This window comes from Elephas maximus, chromosome 6 (genome assembly GCF_024166365.1).
Source record: "Elephas maximus indicus isolate mEleMax1 chromosome 6, mEleMax1 primary haplotype, whole genome shotgun sequence".
NCBI lineage: Eukaryota > Metazoa > Chordata > Mammalia > Proboscidea > Elephantidae > Elephas > Elephas maximus.
In genome coordinates this window covers 47,547,487-47,569,695 of record NC_064824.1, presented here as the reverse complement: position 1 = coordinate 47,569,695, position 22,209 = coordinate 47,547,487, and the positions used below count along the sequence as shown (strand labels likewise).

Below are 22,209 nucleotides of genomic sequence, written 5' to 3'. Positions count from 1 at the left end.
TGCCAAACTGAACTTTCTGCTTTTCTCACCTCACCTCTTTTTCATTTACAAGCCTAGAAGTTTCCATAGATGGACGAATAAATTGGTATTGACCCACGTTCTTAATGCAACTTAATAATAGAAGCCTCTTAACCATTGGGGGTACAGGATACAAAGACAAGAGAGGAAGGAATTCTCATGGGAAAGAGAACAAATGCCTGGGCCATTTCTCCTCTCTGAGATACTTTTGGGGTGGGAGGGGGAGTACTTGCATTTTTCAGCTAAGAATAGTTGTGCCTTCTGGGTCTAGACTAGGGTGCTTTTTTGACTCCAAGGAGGTGGAGTCTAAAGATAAGAGGTAGTATCAGAATCCCTCCTCCTCCCCTCCTGGCTGAAATGGGGCATCTGGGCTGGCCTCACCTGTTTGGATTCCTGGTGCAGCGGGTTTGAGTTTCCAACAGCTATTATCCCTCGGTTGTGAGCATCTTCCATTTTTCTTTCTTCTTCCCTCCCACCTCCCCCATTCACCCCTCAAAACCTTTTCACCTCTTGAGTCATTTGAACCGGCAGGTTTTAGAAGTCTATTACTTTGATCCAGGGAAGCCAGTTCCCTCTATTGTAATAACCTGGCTTAGATACTGCTCCATGGCCTATATATCTGACACAATTTTTAAAAATACAACCAATTGACCCTTCCCCACCCAAGATTTGCTTCTAGAACTTGCTGTTTTAACTTGGGTGGAAAATGTTTTTACTCTTACAAATGTTCGCGATGCTTCTGTAGGTCAGTTCTCATTAAAATATTTTTAAAGGAATTCTAGGAAAGATCAGTATGCCCAGACTTTCAGTTTCCCACCTCATCCTAGACTTGTATGGTTCCCATCCCTCAGCCATGCGTCCTTGCGGGTCTTCAAATTGCCCAGAGCCTTGGATTGGAAATAGATCCCCCTTGCTCACCCTAGAGGGCGCACAGTTTACGTTTTCTGCAAGTAACGCGTCAGCGGTGGCTCCCAGGCTCCATAAAAGGCGAGGAGGCGGGCCAGTTTCCTTCTCTCATTGAGAAAGACGAGGATTGGAAGACCGGGCGTATAAAGCCGCGCAGAGAGCGTGAAACAAAGCAGTCGCATCGGAATTGGACTTGGGAGGCTAGGTGTGGAGTCAGGCATGAAACTTGTTGGAGGGGAGTAACGAGACTGCTTTTCTCGCTCCCCTCCTTGTCCGCGCTGCGCTTCAGGGGTGCCCACCAGCCTTGCGATTTATTTTTATATCAGCTTTTTATATAGAGAGAAACTATATATATTTTTTTCCTCTTAAGAAAAAAATTCCTGTTCCAAGAGAAAATAAGGCAAGATCAATGAAGGAGAGAAGAGCCAGCCAGAAATTATCCAGTAAATCTATCATGGATCCTAATCAGAACGTGAAATGCAAGATAGTAGTGGTGGGAGACAGTCAGTGTGGGAAAACCGCGCTGCTGCATGTCTTCGCCAAGGACTGCTTCCCTGAGGTGAGTGGCCGGTTGGGGCTTCAAGGTGGGGGCGGCCTGCGGAATCCCCGTCTCGGGGTGGGCTTTTTCTTATGTCCCCTCACTCACCGGTTTTTTCTTTCTAAAGTCGTCTTTCTCACCCCTAACTACTTTCCCCCTGGTTAGTCTGCTAGGAAAGGGAAAGTGGGCTGGAAGCGTTTGGGGCTGGGACGCGCCGGCACATGCGGCTGCTAGCTTCTGAAACTTGCTCTTTCATGTGTGCGGAACCGAGGGCTGGGAGATTTGGGTCAACGCGTCTCCGAGAGCGGGAGGGCGGCTGAGGCACAGATACGGGTTTGGAAAGGGTCTGCGAGTTTTGTCAGATGCGTGCTTTTTTCTTCTTTTTTAATCGGGGAGTGGGGAGGCGATTTTCAGAGGGTGTCTGCGGGTGCCGTGCATTTTAAACTAACCTTTTTGCCTTCTTTTCCTTCCTTGTCCATTTTTGTGTGTTCAGAATTACGTCCCTACAGTGTTTGAGAATTACACGGCCAGTTTTGAAATCGACACACAAAGAATAGAGTTGAGCCTGTGGGACACTTCGGGTAAGAGTCCTCCGGCCGCGTGGCGCTTGGGGCGGGCTTGCAGCCTCTCAGGGGTGCACGGCGGCTCTCAAGATCCCGCGCCTGCCTACGCGCGCGCTTCAGCGTTCAGTGCCAATCGGTTAACTTTGCCCCCTCCCAGGGATTCCCACCTTTCCTGCTGGGTGACAATTTTGTCCGTTCTGAGTCGGGGCGGAGGTGTGATAAAGGGGTAGGAGGAGGCCGTGTGCCCTCAGTGTGACCCCGTGGTTGGAGTCGCTTGTGGCCGGGTGGTCGGGCTCGGTCCGCCCACTGGGCCATGCCAGAGTCGCCCTGGGGCGACCTAGGTGGCCCCATGCTGGGGGGATGCGTGCTCTGCCTCGGAACCACCCGGCTTGCGGCGGGCGCCCCTCCAGGATCTAACCTGTTTGTAGTCGGGGAGGCCAGGCATGGGGCGGGGTGGTGGGAGGAGGGAGAAAATCCCAGAAGCGACGCGGTTACGTGCGGAATCCGCGCTTGGGGGAGAGTAGCGAGAGCGCAGGCAGCCGCGTTGCTCGTGACACCTACCGCAAGGAATGCGCAGGCGGCGAAGGCAGGGCAGGGTTACTGCGAACGGCCGCAGGGCCTCTTCGCGCTACCGGCCGCCCGCGCCGCCTCGGTGCTAACCTTCCCGCCCGAGGCCCCCGGTGACCACGCCATTCCATCCTGTCCACGCCATTCCCGCCTAACTCCTGCATCACCGCCTGCCAGCTGGCGGCCAAGCGCACTATTCGCCTTTGACCTTGTCCAGTTGAATTATTGTCCCCGTGGTGGGTTATTTTCAAGGGTCATGGGGTTCAAGGCCAGGTTAGTGCCTTTTCATGCGCCCACCCCCGAACCTGACGCGCGATGGCAGAAAGGGCCATGTCCCCCGCCTGTGGGAAGGCTTCCAGCCCACGGCTGAGTTAGGAGTTCGGGCTGGGTCCGGGGTGTTGCGGACGGCAACAGCACCTGGGATCTCGGGCTGAGACCCAGGAACCCGCTGCCCCTGCCTGCAGTGCCCGGTAGCAAAGAGTGCTGGTTTCCAAGAAGGGTGTCGCCTGTGGAGGAGGAGCTACTAGAAAGGCAGAGTGAACCCCTCTGTGATTAAGTCTGGGAGTTTGGGAGGGGGCTGGGCTGCAGCGAGTGAATCGAACCAAATCTCCAAATCTGGGGTGAAACCAGCAAGGAGGAGCGCACGCACAAGTGCCAGCACGCAGGTTTTGCTGTCGGGCGGCGAGAGGCCCTGGGGTGGAGCCGCGCTCTGCTGGGAGTGGCCTCGTGGAGGTGCTTCTGAGCTTCCCACAACCCCCGGCTTTAACCTCTGGAGCCCCCCCCCCCTCCCCCGCAAGAGACACAGGAGATGAAAGAGCCAGAGGAAGGAACCAGACTGACAGGGTCGCCAGAAACAGGCCCTGCACAAAGGCAGGCGAGAATTCCCGCACGAGCGCCTCTCATGGTCAGTGCCAGACACTCAGACTTCCTCCAGCCTTTCCAGGGGCAGCAGAACCGGCATCTCGCAGTGTTTTGTACTGGGCATTCCACACACAGACTTGCACCTATAGTGTAGGTGGTGATAGAAGGAAGGAACTCCAGTGTTTTCTTATTTCAGGAGTTCCTATCATGGGAGTTATTACACAGCCTAGTACTTAAGTACTTAACTTAGCGGGCTGTAATTCCCAGACAAATCGTGGTGGGACAGTTGATCTGGTGCCAGTAATAGGCACTGGTGCTTTCCCCCCACAGTAGACCCTGTTTGTACTTAATGCATGGTAAGAATTATTTAGCCTGGAGGTGGGGCCATGGGTCTGTTCCAGATGTCGATACAGAGCTGTGTTTAGATCTTAGCTCCTGGTTGCCTGAATGATCCCCCCTCCCTGGGTCTCCTCTTCATCATTTGTAAAAAGAGGGCATTGGGTAGGATCTCTCCCAGCTATACAGTTCTTGAATTTAGTCCACCAGCTAAGGCAAATCTCTGTTTCCCAGAATGTTGGCTGGCTTCAGCTCTTAGTCCCAGTGGATTTGAGCCTCTTGGCTGGGCACTGCCAGCTTCCTGATGGACATAGGAATGAGACCCTTTTGGATTGGGAGGGGGCAGAAAGAGTGGGTTTTGAAGGAATGCTGGGTTATACTTCCCTTGTTGCAAGCTTCAAGAGTTACAGGACCACCAACTGAGAGATTAGGTGCCCAAAGGGCTAAATTGATTTTTTTTTTTTTTTTTTAGGAGCAAAAAGGCACGTTATTTTCCAAAGGCCAGAAAATTTTTTAAAATTATGAGCAGTTTATCGTTGAAGGCCACCTTTCCCATATGCACGTAAATATCACTTCAGATATTGAAGTATTTCATCAGAACTCCACAATTTATAATCTCTGTAATACACAGCACAATGCCTTGCACACAGTAGGCACCCAATAAAATCTGTTGAAAGAACAAATGCATGATCATATGCATAGTTTCCAAGGAGATGAGATTTTCTGGCATTTATTACCACTGAATTACCTGTGCACAAAGAATGGCAAATGTATAAACACTGCCTTTCATCAAATTAAAGATAATCACTTGAAGTCTGTGATGAAAGAATCACTTGTATTTTTATTTAATGAAACAAAAACCCATGCAAGCTCAACTGAAAGTATAAAAATTTGAAAACTGTGATTAAGAAAACATTGCACTGCAGAATTATCCAATAATAAAATCTTAGTTGGAATTTAGATTTATACAAATGAAAAAGGCACTAGGGAATTATTAGGGAATTCAGTTGTAGAGTTTGTGAGGTGAAATGTTAGATAATTAAACACAGTCACCAAGCCCTGTTTCAATACTAAAAATAGTCTGTTCCCACCAAAAATGTTTTGTCATTCATGAGTAAAATACATCTAACAGGAACCATTGCATCAGTGACCAATCATTTCAAGTATCTTCCATGTTTTTCCTTTTCATCTCGAGCTTTCCATGGCAAATTTCTAAACAGGATTATTTTCTGACAAATGTTTGACATTTCCTTTGCCCACTAAGACATTTGTTTAATTCAGGTTGTGAAAATAATTGCATGTGCTTTATGCCTCTCGATACATTTATTTTTTCCAACTGCTGTCAGTTTAGCTCTGGAGGGAAGATCCAAGCCACGTCTCCAGTCCGAAATGTCAGATTTTTTTTCCCCCCTCCTAGAACTTTATGAAAGTTTAAGATTATTTATACAGGGAAAATTGAGTGTGCCTAACTTTTCTGACCTAGAGAGACAGATGGCATAAACTACTTTCCTTGGAATGGTACACAAGTCCTGTTCAGTCTCCTGGCCGAGAGGCAACTATTTTGAAGGCAGAAGCAATTCCCTAGCTTGGCCATTGTATGTGGGCAGCTTCTGGAAGGGGTTTGCTTTTCCCACCCAGCAGTCATGCATAGGCAAAGCTCTGCCAGTCTAGATGTGGCAAAGAACATAAAGTGAAAGTGTAGGATAAACCAAAAAACCCTTTGCTGTCAAGCTGATTCCGACTCGTAGCAACCCTATAGGGTAGAGTAGAACTGCCTGCCCCATAGGGTATGCAGGGCCAGTTTGCAACAAGCGAAACCAGTAAAAACCCGTTTGCCCTGGAGTTAGTCCGACTCATGGTGACCCCATGTGTGTCAGAATAGAACTGTGCTGCTTAGGGTTTTCAGTGGCTGATTTTTCAGAAGTAGACTATCAGGCCTTTTCTTCTGAGGTGCCTCTGGGTGGACTTGCATTTTTAACCTTTTGGTTAGCAACCAAACATTTTAACCATTTTCACCACCCAGGGACTGCTGCAATAAAAGAGGTAATTTAGTGGCACGGCAGCTTGAAATTTCTTTCCCTTCTCCATCTCTCCCTTCTTTCTGCACCTACTATGTGCAAGCCCTCCGTTAGGCTGTAATGTTAAATAAAACATGGTCCTGCCCTTAAGACGCTTACAGTCTGGGTGGGACAGCGAAGCTGGGAGAGGGGAGAAGGATGTTTTCATTGTTAAGCTCTGAGGAGCCCAATTTGTACCTGAATTCTAGTGTCCTGTTCACCTGGTTGTTGTATATTCCCTTGGCATGCATCCCCAGTGCTTAGGTATTCTCTTCAGGTAGGAAAAGGCTTCCTTCCCCCTGCCCCATGCACACACCAAGCAACCAGAGTGCCCAGGTGATTTCTTACGGCTGCTTAAAGTTCTTTCAGCCCACTAAAAAAGTCAACAAAATTTGCTTTTTAAAAAAAATGCTCTGTGAATTCTTTAAAAGTGGGATGAGGGAGGTTAAAGGTTGTCTTTAAATATGGGTCCGTAATTTCTTGATTTTTACTGAGAAATGTTACCTTTTCCTTGACAAGACGAGTGTTTTCCTTAATGGTTCTGGAAATGCCCCTAATGATTTTCACATTCACCCGATGAGTTTCTACAAAACCCTGGCTAATGGTTCCAGCATTTTGAAGTGATCAGTGTGAGACCAAAGTAGTTGTAACATCTTGTGCTTCAAAATCGGCCTCGTTTGCCAAGCATAGAAATCATTTGTACTATGAAGCCAAATGCCTACTAATAATAGAAACTTTAGTCATTCAAGAATCACTTTATCTTTTCCAAAGAGATTTGATTGCAGTGTAATTTCAGCGCATGTGATTTAGGGAGTAAAGATCATTCCTGCCAGCTTTAACCAAGGCGAGTTAATGCACATTGTATTTAAGACATACGATTTTAAAATATTCAATTCAACTGTTAGAACTTCCTCACAGAAACTGTGCTGTTACCTCATGAACACACTTTAAATCTTGTCATGATATAAGCTTCTTTCAGGCCATGAGTACTTAAGTTAGCCCTCCTGAATTAGTTTTAGGCATTATTAACAGAGAAGGTAGTTCTTTCTTTATTTTTTACCTTAAGGAAAAGGGAGGGCTAGCTCCTTTATAAACATTCCGACTCATAGCGACCCTGTAGGACAGAGTAGAACTGCCCCATAGGGTTTCCAAGGAGCACCTGGCAGATTCGAACTGCTGACCTTTTGGATAGGAGCTGAACTCTTAACCAGTATACCACCAGGGTTTCCATTTAGAACCACAAGTCTATTTATATTGTTAAATTTATAGCTTATATGTCAAGCTTGAAGAATGAGCTTGGTGACAAATCCTCTAATGAAATGTTTATTAACAAGGATGGAAAAGTTTCAGTGGAATCACTGGTACCCTTTTTTGTGAATGAATATATCAGGTCAATAAACATTTTTTAGGGCACTTGTGTAGGATTCACCTTGATGGGTGCTCTGAGGGCAAGGAAGGGAGAGGTATACAACTGGGCAAAAACATCTCCTGCCCTCAGGGTACTTACAGTCTAGTTAGATTACCAAGGCATACAAAAGTGGCCAAAAAAATAGGCAACAATAAAATACTAAGGTTCCCTCAAGCTCACGTAAGAAATCATATGAGGAGCCCATTTTTAAGTATTAGGAGTTGCTGGGAAGAGATGCCTATGAGCTGGACCTTGAACGCAGTAAGTTCTTCCCAGGAAACTTTCCTAGAAGACTCCACAGGACAGTTAGGGGACATGGACGCACTTCATCTTTGGTGCTTTAGTACCTGTTCAAAGGAGGGTGACCCGGAGGGGCTAAACTGAGTTCAACAAGACCCAAAGAATTGTCGAAGGCCACCCGGGCAGCCTAGATCCTCTGACTGGTGACTCAGTGATCACTGAAGCCAACTGTACAGTTCCTTTCTTTCTCTCTAGAAGTTGACTCAGTCCCTTAGAAGTCTCTGATATCCCTCCCACGTGGAAACATTCTTTTAAACAAGATTCTGAATGTTGAAGAACTCTAACTTAACCTTCTTAGGAAAAGGGAGAGGGTAAGAATTTACAAAAGAGCCAAAGATACATGATTGCTTGTACCCAGAATTAATTGCTTGTGATGTGAATACCAAGGGCAAAATTGCCAAAATCCAGACATTTCGTAAGGGAGTAATGATCCATAAGAGCTTAGAGTTTCAAGATCAAGACGAGGTTCAACTCTCAACTTGAGCTTTCTCACTGAAGCTCTGTAAGAAAAGTGGGTGAAGGCAAAACAGATACCTCAAAGTTTGGATGGTGGTTTCCAAGAACCAATAAATCAAACCACATCTGGAGATTTGTCCACCATGCGACAATTTCCGTTTCAACTTCTAGTGGGGGCGGGGGCGGGGAAGGGTCATGAATTCCTTTTCTAAGTCTACATCTGTCTCTAGATTTTTTTGCCTTCCTTTTTTTTTTTTTAATTTATTTTTAATTGTAACTCCATGGAGTACTTTTTTATTTTTTTCTTCCTCTCTGCAATCTGGTTTCTTGCTAAATTGCCCAATCAGTGAGGAGTCCAGATTGGTCATTCTGATGCCACCTGAAATAACCAGATGTTTCCTTTTTAATCCAGTTTTTTGCATGTAGATATGACTCTAAGGACCAATAGTTTCACCAGTTAGCTCAGGGTGCCTAGTGGACTATGCCAAATGAATTAGCTGTGCCTGGGTCATTTTTTGATGTCCTTTAAATGTCTTCTCCATTGCTAAGATTGGCAACTTTACCCAGAGTCCCCCTTTAGCAAATCAGAAATTTCATTGGCATGTAAGCTGCCTCAGAAGTTCGGCCAGGTGCTGTGCATGTTGGTTTTGAAAAATGAGCCTAATGACGCAGTATCTGGAAAGGCGAATTCACTCCTGGAACTCTTAAGCATAAAAACTTCAATCTGTCACTCAGTGATAATGCGATTTTTAAAAATTATACATACCTGCTCTTTTCCCTACAACTACATGACTCACCACGATGCCACTACAAATAAAAATTTTGATTCTTATGTTTTTATGTATCCCAGTAAGATTCCGAGAAAAAGACTAAAACTTTATTGAAAGCTCAAAAATAGCAACTTTATCTCTGCCTTTCTGAGTTTGTATCCAGCTATGTATTTGGAGTGCCCCCCAAAATACAAAATAATGATTCCATTATTATAGCAACACATAAGTGCCCACAGATTTTCATAAAATCTACTCACAGTTCCTGTTAATCTAAATGAATAGAAGCAGCAAACAAAAAGCCCTTCTCAAGAACTGCTTAGTGCATACTTGTGTTTGTAGCGCAGATGACTCGGAAAGAGAGCTAAGCAGAGTCTTAAACTGAGCCAGACTTGATTCACATTCTTGAGATGGTTGCTAATTTGATGCTTTCACTCTGGTTAGTGATGGTATGAGGAAATGGTATCTTGTAGGACAGATCATACCATTCTTACATGTTAGCTGCAGTTTATTACAGATATTCTTTTGGTGGTCATTAAAAATACCAAAAGTCAATGCATTTTCCCAACCAAAAATATGCTATGTTCTTCACTTTTATTGTTCCTGGTAGGAGTTTCTTATGGAGGAACGACAGTTTTGTTTTGTTTTTCCTCCAATTTAAGTTTCAAGCAAAAGAAGTTATGAAATATTCAACTAGAAGAGTTTTCAGTTCTCAGACTCCTATAAAGCCTCCCAGCATTTGAACTGGTTTTGCAGAAGGCTCTATAAAGCTTCCCTTTTGGGCATGAATCTTCTTACATATACATTTAATTATGTACATATATGGTGCGTTCTATCTTTGTGAAGGGGTGACTTAAGCAGGCAGGTATGTGTCTGAAGAATTAGTTTCTGGGTGAGGCACTACGTGACTATTCTTGGGTTGGAAATCTTGCTCGCACCCAGAATTAATGATCTTGAAGACAAAGATGGATAGACCTGAAATCTTAAAAGCCTTTTAGAACTTTGCTGCTCTTTGCCAAACTTGAGGAACTCAGAGAACCTCAAATGTATATACTTTAATCTACACCTGGGCAAAGCCCTTAACATTTGTGTGTTTTTTTTTAGCATGCAGTTTGTACATGTGGTATGGTTGTTTCTTTACAATATGAAGTTTCATGACTTTCCCTTTGAAGGTCTGATAGGCCCATAAGGAAAGACCTTGGAACAGTGCTGTGTGTTTGAAGTTTCATACAATATAAGAGAAATGAAATGTGCTGCTGCGTCTGAGAATTTCCGTTTGCATGAAGCATATTTATTCCAAGTTTTATTTGACAAGGAAAGCTCAGTACCTAGACTTGTTGAACTTTAACTGTACGTAGAGTATGTATGGAAACCCTGGTGGCATAGTGGTTAAAAGCTATGGCCCTTACATATATACTATATGTGTTTATGTACTGTAGTTGAAGTTAAATAAGTTCATATACTGGAAAAATGTTTAGCTCTCTTGTGGTGTTTAGTTCTACATTTTCTCTTGAAGCTTTTCAAGGGCACCTTAATATTTCTACAGAATTTTTTTTTTTTTTTTTTTTGCTGTTTAGCTTAACAAGGTATTTTTGAGACTTTTCTGGAAAGACATAGGGATCAGGGGCAGGTATTGTTCCTGTTTTATGGGCTTTCTGCTCCTTCAGTGTCACTTCTGTCTCCCCATGTTGCTTCTCACTTCACAGGAGCATTCCTGGAATTCCTCCCCCCCCCCCCTTGGCTCCTGAGTTATCCCACACATGCCTGTGATTACACCAGGTGCTCTCCCTACTTTTCTTTCTTTACTTCCTTTGTGCAATGGCTTGGACATTACAGGAACCAGTAGGGAAGAATTCAAAGCGCTTAAACAAGAGTAAACACTGTAAACAGTACACAGGAGTTTTGTTTTTGAAGGACTTGCTTAGCTGAATTGTTAGGTTTTTCCCTACTAGAAGAGTTATTTTATGTATCTATAGGAATTAAATATTTTATTCTGAAAAGATAAAGATATTAGGTTTTTCAGTCTGATACTGGTTATAACCATAACCTATCAAAAAATACCTCATGAAGATGTGGTCTTATTTTTAATGACAGATTGCTCTCATAGTTAGCGGTTAGGTGAATTATGCTTATAACTAATAAATGTGGAGATTATTTTTATTGCTACCTTTGGACACTCTTGTCGATTTAAAAGCAGCACTCTTCATTAGCAAAAGTAATAGGACTGGATCAAAATGTCACTCCTGATTAGGTCTTGTTAAAGCTCTTAAAAATTGCCTCTTTCCCTTACTTAAACAAGTAAGGTGGTTTCTCGTGAACTTTTACACTGTGCTTATGTATTTTCATTTAAAATCAGGCCAAAGCCTACATTTTGCAAGTATTTGGGTACACCCACTAAGCACAGAAGCCAGCTCACTGGATTCTTGTAAACAGGAGTCTCCAGCTTGACAGAGGGCTGAAGACAAAGCCAGATCTCCTTTGTGGCCATAAAATGGCTGGGGGAGGGGAATCACAGTACACAAAGGGAGGGGAGTTTTCTGCAGCCACGTGGTGGTTACCAAAAGGTTGAAACCATTTCTCTAGATTTTCCCTGTAGTCCCAATTTTAAATACTCTGGCAGCTTTGGGGATTTGGAGAACATCGTCATCGTTATAAAGGGTAGTCTTAGATCTGAGATTAGCAGTAAGCACTCTCATAACTGAGACCTCGGAAGTTCAGGTCTGATTGAAACTGGAAAGTATCTACAGAGAGACAGTTGGCTTACTTAATGTGGGTGATTTCCAAGAAAGGAAATCTCTGAAGCCTGTTAGGTTTCTGACAATCTTAATTATTGGGGAGTTCTACTTTAGGCTTCCGGTCAGGTCATTTCTTGTGAACTGTGAAGAGCAAAGGCAACCTTCGTGCAGAGGCCAGGTACTTGGATTTCCCCCGGTGACTTGGTATTTTCCTTATTGCATGTTTGGGAAGAAATTCCCAAACATTGACGGCAGAAATTGTGTAAAAGTTAGACTTTCGACATAGAAACGGGAAAGGCTGGAGTTGAGAAAGCCTGCACTTCACAGAACTAACAAACACGGAAATGCCCGTATGATAAATCTTGTTAAGCCATCTCATTTCTGATTCCTCTCAAACATGTTTAAATTGGTGAACTCTGAATTATTCTCTTAGAGTCCTGTGAGTTGCTGAAAAGGCAGCTGCAGCTTGTCATTTTCAGAGGCAACCTTAGTCTCATTTGCCTCAGTATTTAAAATGACTTGAATTTCTAACACAAAACTTTAAGCTTTTGGAAACTATCTTTAACGTGGCAGCCTCTGCTTCATCAGGGCCCTGTTTCCAGATGTGTATAGGGAACTGCTGCAGCTCAAGAAAAATCCTGGCTTAAATTGCCTTTATTTAGGCTTTTCTTCCTGATTCTTAGAGCCTTCCCTTCTCCCTGTGTAGCCAACACACCTGGCTTGAAGCTGTCACTCTGCATCCCTAATGCAGCCTGTAAGAAGGCCACAGTGTTACCTGGGATTCCATAGTGAATCTCAGGGACCCAGAAGAGACTGAGAAAGAAAGTACCTCACCCTAACACCAGTACCTTGTGGATAACAAAAGCAGGCTCCTGAAAATTTTTGTTTTGATAGAACTGGGAAAGATTATTTTAAGACCTGCTTTGTAGGCTTTCTCTCTTGACTTTGACTGTGGAGGTTTTGATTTATCAGGGGACAACATGTCATATTTTTCTGCTAGAAAGGGAAAGTGATGTCAAAACGAAATTGGGTTTCAAACAGACTTTGGTGGTTTAGATTTTCTTTCTCTCCGGTAGAGTCAAATACTAATAATATATTGCTTAACCTAGTAAAATGATTTTTTTTTCAATGTTATACTTGTGATATGCCAGTATACTGAGAAAAAAATAAGTAGCTACTGGCAAGTTGTATTTAAATTTATAGTCACACCATTTTATAATTTTTGGCCTCGTGCAATTGCCCATCCTTTGGAATTCTTAAGGAAGTGGAAGAAATTTCCCAAAAGACCAGGGGGTTCTGTGGTTAAGACAGTTGGCTGGTAATTTGAACCTTTGGAGTCCCTGGGTGCTGCAAATGATGATACACTTGACCGCTAACTGGGAGGTTAGCAGTTTGAGTCCACCTTGGAAGAAAGGTCTGGCTTCCGAAAGATCAGCCATTGCAAACCTGTGAAGGACAGTTCTACTCTGACACACATGAGGTCACCATGAGTCGAAATCAACCAGATGGCAGCTGGGTTTTTTTTTTTTAATTTGAACCTTTGGGGACCCTAGGTTTAACTTGGGCTGAGATCCTTGCTGTCACTGTCTGAGATGGAGCTGTGTAAAAAAGTGACATGATCCAATATGGCATTTACTACATTCTTTGCTTGTAACAGGAAGAAAGTCTATGTAAGGTTTGAGGATAAGTTTTAGTAAGTAAGCTCAAAGGTCAGTGGCTTATCTAAACTTGTAACTTTGAGACAGGGCAAGCTGGTATGGTTTACTATGGTTCCCTTTGTATAGCTGGTGGGACACTTTTCCTCCCTCCCTCGTCACCCCTGCCTTTCCATCTCAGAGCAGCCTTGAGTTTTGGTCTTTGTTCCCAGGAAGTAAGTCAGTGTATGGTGCTTGCTAGTACTACCCAGCATTTAACAATGGCAACAACAATAACACAACAGTGATAACCACAGTTAATACTTACCGATCCCTTATTAATGCCAGGCACCGTCTGAGTTTATTTAATCCCAGGGAGATACTTTTGTCATCTGTATCTTATGAATGAAGAAACTGACACAGGAAGTCCTAAAGCTACCCTGCCCCCCGCCCCATGCAGTGGTGGAGATGAATTTGCCCTCAAGGCCTGGGGTCTCCAGGCTCTTAAAATGTCTCTGGTACCTTTGAGCTCTAATCTTGGAACCTTGCAGATTTCAGCTTCGGTCCCGGCCCCTCCCCTTGAATTCAGGTTAGATACAGTGAGGATTTACTTATCTTCTGGTAGAAAGGAATATTTTACTAACCTGGCTTTTGTTTGTTTGCATGCTTTTGCAAGGATTAAGGGAAGCAGGGGTGGGGCTGTGATGTGAAGTTGAAGGGGTTAAGCTTGAAAGGGTAGAGTTAATGCGTGTCAAGCAAGGGGATTTTCATCTGAAAACTTGTGACTCTGTTTCTTCGCAGGTTCTCCTTACTATGACAACGTCCGGCCCCTTTCTTACCCGGATTCTGATGCCGTACTGATTTGCTTTGACATTAGTAGACCAGAGACTCTGGACAGTGTCCTAAAAAAGGTGAGTGTGGGGGCTGATGGCACAGCTCAGCACTAGACGACATGTGAAATAGAAACATGTGTTTAGCTGGCAGCTCAGGCACCCTAGGTAATAGCCCGCCTGCTGTGCTGTAATTTAAACACCCAAGAGAACCAGCTTCCAACAAAACAAGGTTTCCATTCATAATGCGTCACTAGTCTTGATGATGAACCTGTTAAATATTTTTATTTCATAAAGCTGTGAATCAAAATACCCTTTTAAGAACTTCCATGTTTGTCCTTTTGGGAGAAATGATACAGTTTAAAATAGCTATTTTTGATTACTGTCATACATGTTTTCCTTCTTTCCTCCCTCCCTCCTTTATTCCCTCCATCCTTTCATTTCTTGCTTCATTCTTTCCCTCTCTCCCTTCCTGCCTTCCTTTATTCATTTATTCTTTCCTTCAATCAACAGATTTCGCCCTAGCTCACAGGTTTACATTTGACCCCAATTCAGGTATTGAGATGAATGCAATAACTATTTTAATATAGATGCTGTGTTTTGTTAAGTTTTTATTAGAAACAGAAATGGAACAAATACAGGAGGAATAAGGGTATGCTTCCAGACATCAGACAAGGTGAATTATGACAAGGTATATGTCAGATGCTAATAAACGCAATAGTAGTAGTAAACATGTTATAAATTACAGAACACATACCTGGGGTCCGAAGGCTACCGTAAGTGAGCTCCTGTAGTGGAAATATGGGACCTGATGAAGGCCTAGAAGGAACCAGGCAGAGGTCAGGAGGAAGGGTCTGATTACAGGGTGGTCACAGGTCCTAGGGGAGGCTCCTGGGACAGAGGGAAATTCCTTGGCAGGGTAGTCATGGAAGTACTTACAGAAGTCACATGTTAGTCATGGATTAGCATTTATTAGCTATTAGCTATCGTATCAGCCCTGGCCTGCATGCTGTGGGGTTTGAGAATCAGACCCTTCAGACCACCCCCTCTCCTGTTTACATTGAGATTCAGATAGAGGATGTGGGTGAGTGGTAACCCATGTGACCACATCAGGGTGCTGTAGGAATGTGAGGACCAGAAACTTCCATGTGGTTGGCCTGGGGTTTTTTTCCTCCCCATTTGGTTTTCATTTTTAGTGGAATGTGTTTGTATCTTGTGTGTTTTTAGTTTATATTTTCCTGTGGCATGTGACTGCTTGTCTCTGTGTCATTATGAAGTAAGCGTTTGAAGGTGAACCAGGCCCCTGTTTTTAGTAAACATTACAAATACACTTAGTTCGAAGACATATGAATTTCATCACATCAAAGGATCTGTGTTGCTTTTTAACGCCTTTCAGTTTTGAGTAATGTCGTGTATCTAACAGAAGTCATGCTAAGGTTTGTCAGATTCAGGCAGGAATATACCTTGCCTGTCTTCATGCTTGTAAACAATTGCTAGACAAGCAGCAAGAGGCCAGAGTCATTACACAGCTGAAGAACAACATAACAACATGCTTAGTTCTTGTCTGTAGATAAAAGACATTGCTTATTTACTGGAGTTTTTCCTTGATGTCCTATCAGGTTATGCATAATTTATGGTGAAAAACCTTGCTCCTGTTTTATTTTGCTTTTGTCTTCTAAGACCTTAAAGATATTAATGAGTGTGCTTTATATCCATGTGAGGTTTAAGGCTCATGATAACCCCTGCTATGGTTTGTCTTGATTAATTGAATCCTTTTAAGCCCTTGAATATCAAAGAGGTGAGAGTGGATTAAAGCAGGAAAGATTTCTTATTCTTTTTTTTTTTTTCAATTCACCTCCCCGTTTTAACTCCAGTGGTACCTAGCATGTGATAGATGCTTCTAAATCTGGAAGGAAGGAAGGAAAGGAAGAAATCAGCTAACTAACTCACGGAAAGTGTGTGGACTGTATTCATCGACTTTGGAATTGTGTACTTTGGGCTAGAGTTTATTGTCCCAAAACACGCCTATAAATCTGGAGTTGTCTCCTCTGGTGGTCTTTTAAATTGCGCCTGCAAGGTTTCGTTTTATCTAGTAGTATACTTACTGTATGCATGACTTCATCACCCCCACTATTTTGTGAATTTCGTTCTGGAAGACACCAACTATCAGTTACTGCCATGTTGACTCTGACTAGTGGCGATTCCATGTGTGACAAAGTCGAACTATACACCATAGGGTTTTTAGTGGCTGATTTTTCAAAAGCAGATTGCCAGGCCTTTCTTCGGAGGAGTTCTTGGGGGGACCCAGCCTTTCAGTTAGCAGTTGACTGTGTTAACTGCTTGCACCACTCAGGGACTCTTCTGGAAGTCACCAAACCAAAAAACCCATTACCATCAAGTTGATTCTGATGTTGTGTTACCAGCATGACACTTAGTAGGGGGCTTAATACCTATTTGTGAATGGGGATGAAAACAGGTACCACACCCCCATCTCAGCCCCACTAATTAATCTTTCTCCAGAGCCAGAGGTCACCTGTGAACACCCTGAACCCCTGACTCTCACTCTGATGGTATCTCATGCTTGAGGAAACACAACCACAAAAAGTTGTCCGTTTGCTCTTTTGGAGAACAGTTGGAATTCTCTGACTATGTATTTCTGGAGGCCCTAATAATTCTTTTTAGGTCAATAAAGAACTAGCCAAATTGTGCTAAATTGAAACATTTAACCGCTTATGTAATTTAAAACGTAAGCATATGAGGTACAGGAGCCAGATGCCTTACTGATAGCCCAGGAGATGGTTCTTTGCAGACATCATGGTCTGTTGATTCGGCCACTCGAATGGAAGCTCCTTCAAGGCAAGAAGTTCAGTTTTATTAACTCTGCTTCCAGTACCAAAGTAGAGTCCCAGCACATCTTTGTTGATGGAATCACTGAATGCAGACTTGTGCTTGTGTCCTCTCTGCCTTATTCCCAGCTCCACACACTGCACCGGAAGTACCAGCTCACCATAGCCGAGAATGTCATCACTTGTTGGGATATATAATTATTCCTAATGCACTTTTATCTTGCAGAGATATCCCAATAATTAAGAAGTATTCAAAGTACCTTCTGACAATATCCAACAAGCTTCTTAACACTGTGCGCAGATAATGAGCCACAGAGAGGGAGAATAGATGATAATAGACATTCACATTCCCTAATGGATCCACGTTAACAAGAAGCAAAAATGTCTACTTAGAAAATAAATGCGAGTTTGCTTCTTCATTATGCAGATGCTAGCATTTAGTTAATTTTTCAACTCTTTTTGTTTGTTTTTTTACAGTGGAAAGGTGAAATCCAGGAGTTTTGTCCCAACACCAAAATGCTGTTGGTTGGCTGCAAGTCTGACCTCCGGACAGATGTTAGCACGTTAGTAGAGCTTTCAAATCACAGGCAGACGCCAGTGTCATACGACCAGGTACGTATGTTGTCAGTGTGCAAATGTGGATTTAAAAAACAAGAGTGAGAGGAATGGAATATCACTTACAGTGAACTGAATAAAAGTTAGCTGCTTCTCAAAGGGATCAACCAATAGTCAACTCCGGGTTAAAGACCGTTTATTATGGAGCTGAATGAGCACTGTGTATCCAGATTGCGACCATCTGTAAGCACAGACTGAAGGATGCTGGTGTTTCTGTGCCTGTGCCTTTACACTGAGCACCTCAGCACCTCCACACAGTCCTGAGCTCTCTTGACTTTGAAGACTACAGAGTGAGCACTAAGTGATCCAGGGGCCGAAATTAGGATGATATTTTGATACCGGATCCTGTCAGAAAGCTTCCCAATACTTTTCAGTGATACTGTATAAGAATTGATATGCGTATGCATAAATAAAACAAATTTGGAGATATGACATAAAATGTGAAATGCCATCTCATTAAGCAGCATAATCACATGCTATTTCATTACTGAGTACAGAAATAACTACCCTTGTATATCTCTGCAACTCCTACCTAGGTTTAAATTTAAATATTGGATTTAAGAGAGAATGTGATCAAAATCATAAGAGGGTTAATCTTTAAGAGGGTTAATCTTATTTTACTGTCAGTTGCACCAAATAAAATACTAAAAAAGGCTGTTGCCAAAGAAGTAGAACACTCCATAAAACCGTCTTTTAGAGAGCCGTCATTTCTGCAGGCATTTCCCCAAGTATTTAGATTGGAGAAGAATCAGTGTCAGAAGTTCATTCTCTTCAAACCTGCCACCATATTCTAAAGGGAGCTCGTGTTGGAATAGTGAGAGTTTGATTTAGTATACATCATTTTAAGTCCTGCAGGCATCTTTATCTTGCATGTCTAATTAACAAAAAAGTGGTTATTTCAATAAGTTATTTTAATGCTCATGTTTATTATTGTGCATATTGGCTGTATTGTCCACATTTAGGAGTTATTTTGTGTTTCATAAAGTTACAGATGTCCTGTTAGGATTTGGGCCCTAGGACACAATCACATACATTTCAAAATTGATTCTAAACTCCATCCCTTACCCCTGTTTTTGTTTTTTTTTACAACTTATGGACTAGCTTTGAGTACCATTTACACTCAAGAAGAGAGAAAACGAGTGTCCCATGAGGTGCTGGGGCAGGCTCGACAGGCCAGATCTCCCTGCCAGAGCCATGTGGAAAATTTATAATTTATGTTCATGATCTTTATTTGACTTATTCCAACTGTAGGATTCGCTGGGTAATTCTGTGCTTTGCTTTGACCTGGAAGACTTAAGCCTCAGTTTACTCTTGGTTACAGTCGATTTCTCTGAATTGCCTCTTGCTAAGTATTTGATGATCAGGCCCTCATTTAAAGGTGGCCCAGGGACACTAGATGAGCCTTTAGCACCTATGAGGAATCGAGAAGTATCTATTAAGTCATGATAATCGACCATCTTGAGACTTGATCTTGACTGCACATATTTAGGAAGGAATAAATTAAGGTAATTCAAATAGGGGGAAAAAAGTATATCTCACAGCAGCCCTTGGAAAATACAGCTAACACATTAGAAATCATTTTGCGATGAGTTGTTATTTTCTGCTATTAGAGGGTACTTTGCAACTTTCCCTAAAGACATATCACTGATGAAAATCCCTTCTTTTGCTTCTCAGGGGGCAAATATGGCCAAACAGATTGGCGCAGCTACTTACATCGAATGCTCATCTTTGCAGTCTGAAAATAGTGTCAGAGACATTTTTCACGTTGCCACCTTGGCGTGTGTAAACAAGACAAATAAGAACGTTAAGCGGAACAAATCACAGAGGGCCACAAAGCGGATTTCACACATGCCTAGCAGACCAGAACTCTCGACCGTTGCTACGGACTTACGAAAGGACAAAGCCAAGAGCTGCACTGTGATGTGAATCTTCCGTTTTCTTTAACGAGGACGAGGGGATCTAGTGTGGAAAAAAAAAAAAAAAAACCGCCAACAAAACAAAAACGGTGAAGTCTGAATGAAGTACACCGCCAAAGTCCTGTACACATGAGGCTTAGGAGGCACTTGAGAGGATGCCCGTCTTTTTGAAATCCTGTCCTTAGCTTCGGCATGTAGACCAAGTGGCGGGAAGTGAATACATTGAAGAGTTTTGAAATGTGACTTGAAAAACATGCCAAAAAACGAGAGATTGAAATGGGCTAGAGATAGATGAAGAGGAAAGCGAGTACCTCCAAGAAGAAAAATGACACCCTGAACGGTGCTTGCGTTTTTCTTTGTTACAATCTATTCATGGATCTCTACTTTGATTTAATTTTTAAATGTTTTAATCTCCTTTACAAAAAGTATATATTAATATACCGTCCTCACTGGGGAACTGGCACTGTGACCTTAGCATTTAGTTTTCTAGAGGATGTGATCTAATTTCCTCCTAGCTCATCATTAAAATGGAAATTGTTTCAGGACCCATGGGGTATCCAGAGGAAAAACTTTGAGACTTTGAAGTCTTGCCTTCCTGAAGATAGCTGAGCGAGATGGTTCTAAAGAAAGGCTTTTGCAGCCTTGCAAGATACGCAGACCAGCACTACAAAGATCGAATAGATCAAATAGAAAAAAAAAAAAGTCAATTTTTATTCAGTCTGATGGTTCTGTTCATCATTGTGATTGTCATTAAAAAGTGGTAAATTGCTCAATGTAATATTTTTGTGCTCTGTTTAGAAAAGAGGTGTGTGATTTTTTTTTTTTTTTTTTTTTTTTTGCCATCATTGCTAAAAATGCAAAGTCAAATGAAAGGTGTCTTGGTTTGATGTCATAGAATGATCCAAGGGTGGAAAAAAAAATGTAGGTACTATTTTCACCAGAAGAGATAATGAATGAAGGAATAGTAGCAGAAAGCACAGTAAAGCTGTCTGGATTTAAGTTACCCAAAGTACAAAGCAAAAGGCCTATTAGACATTTTATTTGAGATGAAGCTCCAAAATTGGCAGCCCCTGATCACCTGTTGGTTTATTTCACTTTGTTTAAATCAACATCTATAAGAGAAGGATCTGTTAGCACAAGCCTTAAGGAATCCCTAGAGGGAAATTATATATTATCAGTCCTGACACAATACCAGGACATTTCTGGAGAGTGATTGCTAGACCTCACCTAACCAGAGTCAGCCAAGGCCTGTGTTCAATACTTGACTGCTGTTGTTACATAAAATAATCAGCATTTAACATAGTTTACAGATATTTTTTGACCAGTTCTTTCTAGAGCTTCTTTCAGAAAGAAACCAGATCTGACCTGTTTATTGTTGGCGCTTGTTGAAAACGAGCTTTCTTTCCAATGATAATGCTTCATTTTTGAAGTGTTAAAGCTGTGTTCCCATTAAATTGTGGCAGGAGAGGAGATTAAGGTAATTACAACACTCAGTTCTATGTGTTACAAGCACTTTGTTTTGTCTCTGCAGGAAAATACCATTCCAGTCATTTCGCATTAAATACTGACATTTTACCAACATGATACGCTTTGACTGATGCAGCATTATGCTTTGGGCAGTATTACAAAATAGCTGGCAAGTGCTTTCTGTATTTAAATATTGTAAAAAGAAAATAAGTTATAACTGTTATCAAACAGAACTTTGGTTGCATTTTTCTTTTTTTGATGTTGAAGTCACTGTATGTTTGTTTGGTCAATGTTTCTGCAGTATTTATTAAAACATACTTTTCTTTTCTCCAAATAAAAAAGTAACCATGTCTTTGTCTAACTGTGATCTGTCTTTATTATCTTCTTCCCGATTTAGCTGTTTAGTGTTCTTTATTAGACATGACTACCGAATCGGGCCTAACATATCCCAAACTTTAGTAGGCTTTGAAACTTTTTTTTTTTTTAATTCTCGGTGATAGTAGCAGTTTCTGGGACAAAGACAAGTCAGTTGTATAAGAGGCTTTAATGATGACTTCAAAGAGCAAGAAGAAAAGGAGCATAATTAGACTAAGTGATTTGATCATATACAAGACCCATGATACTGCTTGCGATTGACCTATAGAAAACACGGAAATTCAAGAGAAAGAAAGGGCCACATAAACCAGAGACTCCATCAGCCAGAGACCAGAGGAACTAGATGGTGTCTGGCTACCACCAATGACCACCGTAACAGGGAATATAACCGAGAATCCCTGATGGAGCAGGAGAAAAGCGGGATGCAGACCTCAAGTTCCAGTAAAAAGACCAGAATTAACACTGTGAGACCAGAGGGACCTCAGAGGTCATGGCCTCCGGACTCTTAGCCCAAAACTAAAACCATTCTCGAAGCCAACTCTTCAGACAAAGATTAGACTGGACTATAAGACATAAAATACTAGTGAGGCGTGTGCTTCCTAGCTCAAATAGACACATGAGGCTATGTGGGCAGCTCCTCTCTGGAGGCAAGATGAGAAGGAAGAGGGGGACAGGAGCTGGGTGAATGGACACGGGAAATACAGGGTGGAGAGGAGTATGCTGCCACATTGTAGGGAGAGCAACTAGGGTCACATAACAATGTGTCTAGATTTTTGTACGCGAAATTGACTTGTAAACTTTTACTTAAAGCACAATTAAAAAAAAAGAAATTGCTGGAACTCAAACACTTTAACAGTACAGTGTGTTCTCAGATCACGGGTTTAATTCTGATAATGAGCCTTCACTTCTGTCTAGGGCCTGAGTCTTGGACTCTAACCCAGCTACCCATCTTGCAACCCATGTTCTGGTTCCTAGTGGCCAATTATATAGTTGTCCCAGGACCCAACTATTGTA

The 22,209-nt window shown here is 42.4% G+C and overlaps 1 protein-coding gene across 1 annotated transcript; it reads left to right on the top strand.

The window, feature by feature from the left end:
• The first annotated feature begins 1,072 nt into the window (after nucleotides 1-1,072).
• RND3 (Rho family GTPase 3) lies at nucleotides 1,073-21,175 on the top strand. Its single transcript, XM_049887178.1, has 5 exons — nucleotides 1,073-1,483; nucleotides 1,956-2,043; nucleotides 13,948-14,057; nucleotides 17,300-17,434; nucleotides 19,112-21,175. Exons 1-5 carry the CDS (start codon nucleotides 1,334-1,336, stop codon nucleotides 19,361-19,363), a joined length of 735 nt encoding a protein of 244 aa, XP_049743135.1. The 5' UTR covers nucleotides 1,073-1,333; the 3' UTR covers nucleotides 19,364-21,175.
• Nucleotides 21,176-22,209: the final 1,034 nt, after the last annotated feature.

Coding starts and splice junctions, on each gene's coding strand:
- RND3 (XM_049887178.1), top strand. CDS start 1,334: ATGAAGGAGAGAAGAGCCAGCCAGAAATTATCCAGTAAATCTATCATG. Junction 14,058..17,299: donor TGGACAGTGTCCTAAAAAAG/GTGAGTGTGGGG, acceptor GTTTTTTTACAG/TGGAAAGGTGAAATCCAGGA. Junction 17,435..19,111: donor CGCCAGTGTCATACGACCAG/GTACGTATGTTG, acceptor TTTGCTTCTCAG/GGGGCAAATATGGCCAAACA.